Source organism: Gekko japonicus, unplaced genomic scaffold (assembly GCF_001447785.1).
Source record: "Gekko japonicus isolate JY-2015 unplaced genomic scaffold, Gekko_japonicus_V1.1 scaffold1041, whole genome shotgun sequence".
NCBI lineage: Eukaryota > Metazoa > Chordata > Lepidosauria > Squamata > Gekkonidae > Gekko > Gekko japonicus.
The window spans coordinates 59,523-63,140 of record NW_015167570.1 but is presented as its reverse complement, the minus strand read 5'-3'; the positions used below and the strand labels follow the sequence as shown (position 1 = coordinate 63,140).

General features: G+C 45.2%; 1 protein-coding gene across 1 annotated transcript in view; it reads left to right on the top strand.

Moving 5' to 3' along the window:
- AK7 (adenylate kinase 7) overlaps positions 1-3,618 on the top strand; it is a 56,342-nt gene that overhangs the window by 15,640 nt on the left and 37,084 nt on the right. The window contains exons 6-7 of the mRNA XM_015413851.1: positions 12-95; positions 2,457-2,545. Of these exons, the coding sequence (XP_015269337.1) occupies positions 12-95; positions 2,457-2,545 (173 nt within the window). The remainder of the gene's footprint in view (positions 1-11; positions 96-2,456; positions 2,546-3,618) is intronic.

Below are 3,618 nucleotides of genomic sequence, written 5' to 3'. Positions count from 1 at the left end.
CCCCGCTCTAGAACAAAAACAGATTTGCTACCTATGTTGTCGCTTCCGGTGTTCAATATGGAATGGAAGAAAGAATTCTGCACTACTTCTTTAAGGTGACTTGGGCTGCTTGGAGCAGGGAAATTCCACAGTAAGGGGCAGTGTCTAGACAACATTGAACCTCATCTCTTCCTGATTTGCTGGCTTCCATTTTCTCCCCTTTCCTCCAGACAAAATATAAGCCTAGCATCCCCCCCCCCGCAAATAAAAGGGAAACTGCTGAGTGGCTGCAGGTGAAGCATCCCTCTGGACGCTTCCCCCATTGCCGCCATGGGAGCAGAGCCATGCTCCACATCTCCTCTTCCTCCAGCCCTTCAAAGGGCCATTTTCGCTTTCCTCACTGAGGCACAGCTCAGTAGGGCTGGGGTTTGGGGCTGCAAGGGGTCCCAGAGAAATCACTTTATGCAGCTGTTAACAGGAAAAAGGGGGGCAGTGGGTGTTTGGGAGAAGGGGGGCAGAAGGAGGGGGGCAGCAGACAATAGGAATGGGGGGATGCTGTTGTGGATATGCTGTTACCACCTGTAACACCTGTTGTTACCACCTGTAGCTGTGCCACTTGATGCTGCTGCCACTGCTCCCATGACAGGGGCGTGTTTTTGTGTGGATGCAGCCTTAGATGAGAGTGCTGAAGAGCATTTTTAAAAAAGAATTTTTTTAGCATAATAAACTTGTCAGCATTTAGGCGGTTGGCTGTGTTGGAAATCCACTGCTGTTGTTGATGGATTTTTTTTGATTCAGCAAGGTAGCTGTTATGCAGTAAAACTGAATGGCTGTCCTTTTCCTAGGAATGTAACTCTAGGATCAGAGCATAGGGACCGGCTTCCGGTTCAGAAAGCTGTCCTCTGATTGGATCAGCCTCTAACATATCACTAGTAGGGATGCAACATTCTATTAGCCTAGCCACCAGGGTTTTATTGTATGGTTCCCATGTGGGAGAGACAAGAATGCAGTGTGCTCCCTCCCCAGCAGCTGAGAAGGAGGGCAGGTGTCAGTTGTGCCTGTAGGGGGCGCTGTGTGCATTTGAGGCTCACGTTTGGATTTGCAAAGAACGGAGGTGAGAGCTGCAGTTAGTCTGTGGCTGCCTTGCCACTTTTCAAGATTCCTTCTCAGCTGTAATGGACAGCTTTTGTATACTTTGTGTTAAAAGTAGCAGAAGTAGGTTAAAGAAAAGGAAGAAAGGGAGTGGAACAGGAGGATGAAAAAGAAGAGACTCCCGACACACACACTTGGCATGGTTAGTTACAAATGTCTTAAATAGTGATGGCGGGTGAAAGTGTAAGACAGAACCTCTGTCCCTGATTGTGTTTGCCCAGGCCAATTTGAGAAAACACACAAAAGCAGTCTTGTAGAGGAGAATCAAATCTTGTACTTTATTGATCAACAAAGGAGGGAGGTGCAGATCCAATAAGGTTTTGGACCCCACAGCTCTCCCTAAGATTACAATGGGAGACATAGGGTTTTATACCCCCTATGACAGCTAGAAATAAAACAGAATTATTGGTTCCAACAAGCATTGTCAAATTTCATCACCTATTTCCCATTGAGTTAAGACCTGGGGGGGGGGGTTTGTTCCCAGGCAGAGTTCTTCTTTTCCTAACAGAACAATACAGGAAGTAGAAGAATGGAAGTAAACAGCAGAGCTGGGGGGGGGGAGTAAGCTTTGGAAAACACTGTATTTGGCTTGGTTTATGAAAGCTGAAAGCGGGGATTTTAAGATCTGCATGATGCCCAGGGTTGCCAGCTCTAGGTTCGGAAGTAGGTGGAGATTTTGGGGGTGGAGCCTGGGGAGGGTGGAGTTTGGAGGAGGGACCTTTGCAGGATTCCATTCTCCAAAGCAGCTGTTTTGTCCTGGGGGAACTGATCTTGATCATCTGCAGATCAACTGTAAGGATGGGAGATCTCCAGGTGCCACCTGGGGGTTGGCAAACCTAGATGCCACACAGGGACCCTGTTGTAGAGGCTGAACTTGAACACAGGTCGCCAGGGTCGAAGCCCAACCCCTGTGATAATAGGGCTTGAATTGTCATCCTTTTAAATGTAAAATGCGATGGGTATGGCATAGAACAGAGCTACTGTCATCATGGGCAGCTTGCAACTTACCAAAGGGAGAAAAACTGGGCCTATGATGTTCCAAGCCGTGGCTCCTAAATTTTGCAAAAACTTTTATACGGTATAACATTAGACAGAAGCAGTGAAAAGCCTCACGGTACATTTTCTGCTGTGTTGGTGAAGACGATAGATCTATTTGTACTTTTTCAGGTGTATGTGCAGAACTTTACAGAACTGTATAATTCAGATCCTATAAAATGGGCCATTAGTTTCACTCTTTCAGCTGATGAGCCAGGCCTCTTGAGAGACAGACATCTCAGAAATCATACTAATGTTACAACTCTAAACTCCTCTGTAATTATTTCCAGCTGTCTTGGCTCGGTGAGACTCCTGCAATACCGTTTTTTGGTGATGGAAAAAATTTTGTCCCAACCATTCACGTTCTTGACTTAGCAGCGTAAGTATGGCACCCCTTTAGCTATGTTTCACCTCCAGGATGCCTCAGTACTAATAAATGTTCCCTTTAAGCATCATAGAAACCAACAGCATGCTCCTTCATAAACAACAATTAGGGTTGTACCTAACCCAGATTTATGCCAACTAGTCAGGGTTTCCAAGAAGTCTGGCTATTCCTATATTTAAAAACGGCAGTCATTTTGGGGGAAATGAATGTTGCTCAATAATAAACTGAACCCAAGCAAACCAGTACTTGCACAATATATGAATAAAAAAGCCCAACACAACTGTGTATAATAGTATAGAAAATAACCTCTGTTCAATCAAGAATGTACAACCCCACTGCATAGTGGTTATATGTTAATACAGTCACAAAGACATCAATTTCCTATGTCCATATCAGGTACAAACACCATTATTCATATACATCAAAGTCCAATGGATGAAACAGTCAAAGCTTGTCCAGATTCAAGATCCACAATAGATTATTTCAGAGTAGAATCAGGAATTTGTAATGCATTTCCTTCCAATGAGCATGCTAGCTAATTAGAAAAATCCACATTCCATGATTCTCTATAACAGTCTCAGATCCATACATTTCCTGTGTGATTGTTATTGTCTTTTTTTTTTGAGCCCCCTGTAGGGGATTTTTTAATTTACATTTCTAAAAACTACATACTAATAATCTAAAACGAAAATAGGGGAGGGGTAGCTACTTACTAGGAGCTGCGGTGGCTCAAGTGGTTAAGACGCTGAACTGCAGGCTGTGGAAGGTCGGTAGTTCAGCAGTTCGAGACCCAGGTGCCGCATGACGGAGTGAGCTCCCGTCTCTAGTTCCAGCTCCTGCCAACCTAGCGGTTCGAAAGCAAGAAATTGCAAGTAGATAAATACCGGTAGGTACCCCTTCGGTGGGAACAGCATTCCGTGCGCCTTGGTGTTTAGTCATGCCGGCCACATGACCACGGAAACGTCTTCGGACAGCGCTGGCTCTTCGGCTTTGAAATGGAGATGAGCACCACAACCCTAGAGTCGGATTCGACTGGCTTTCAAGCAAGGGAACCTTTACCTTTATCC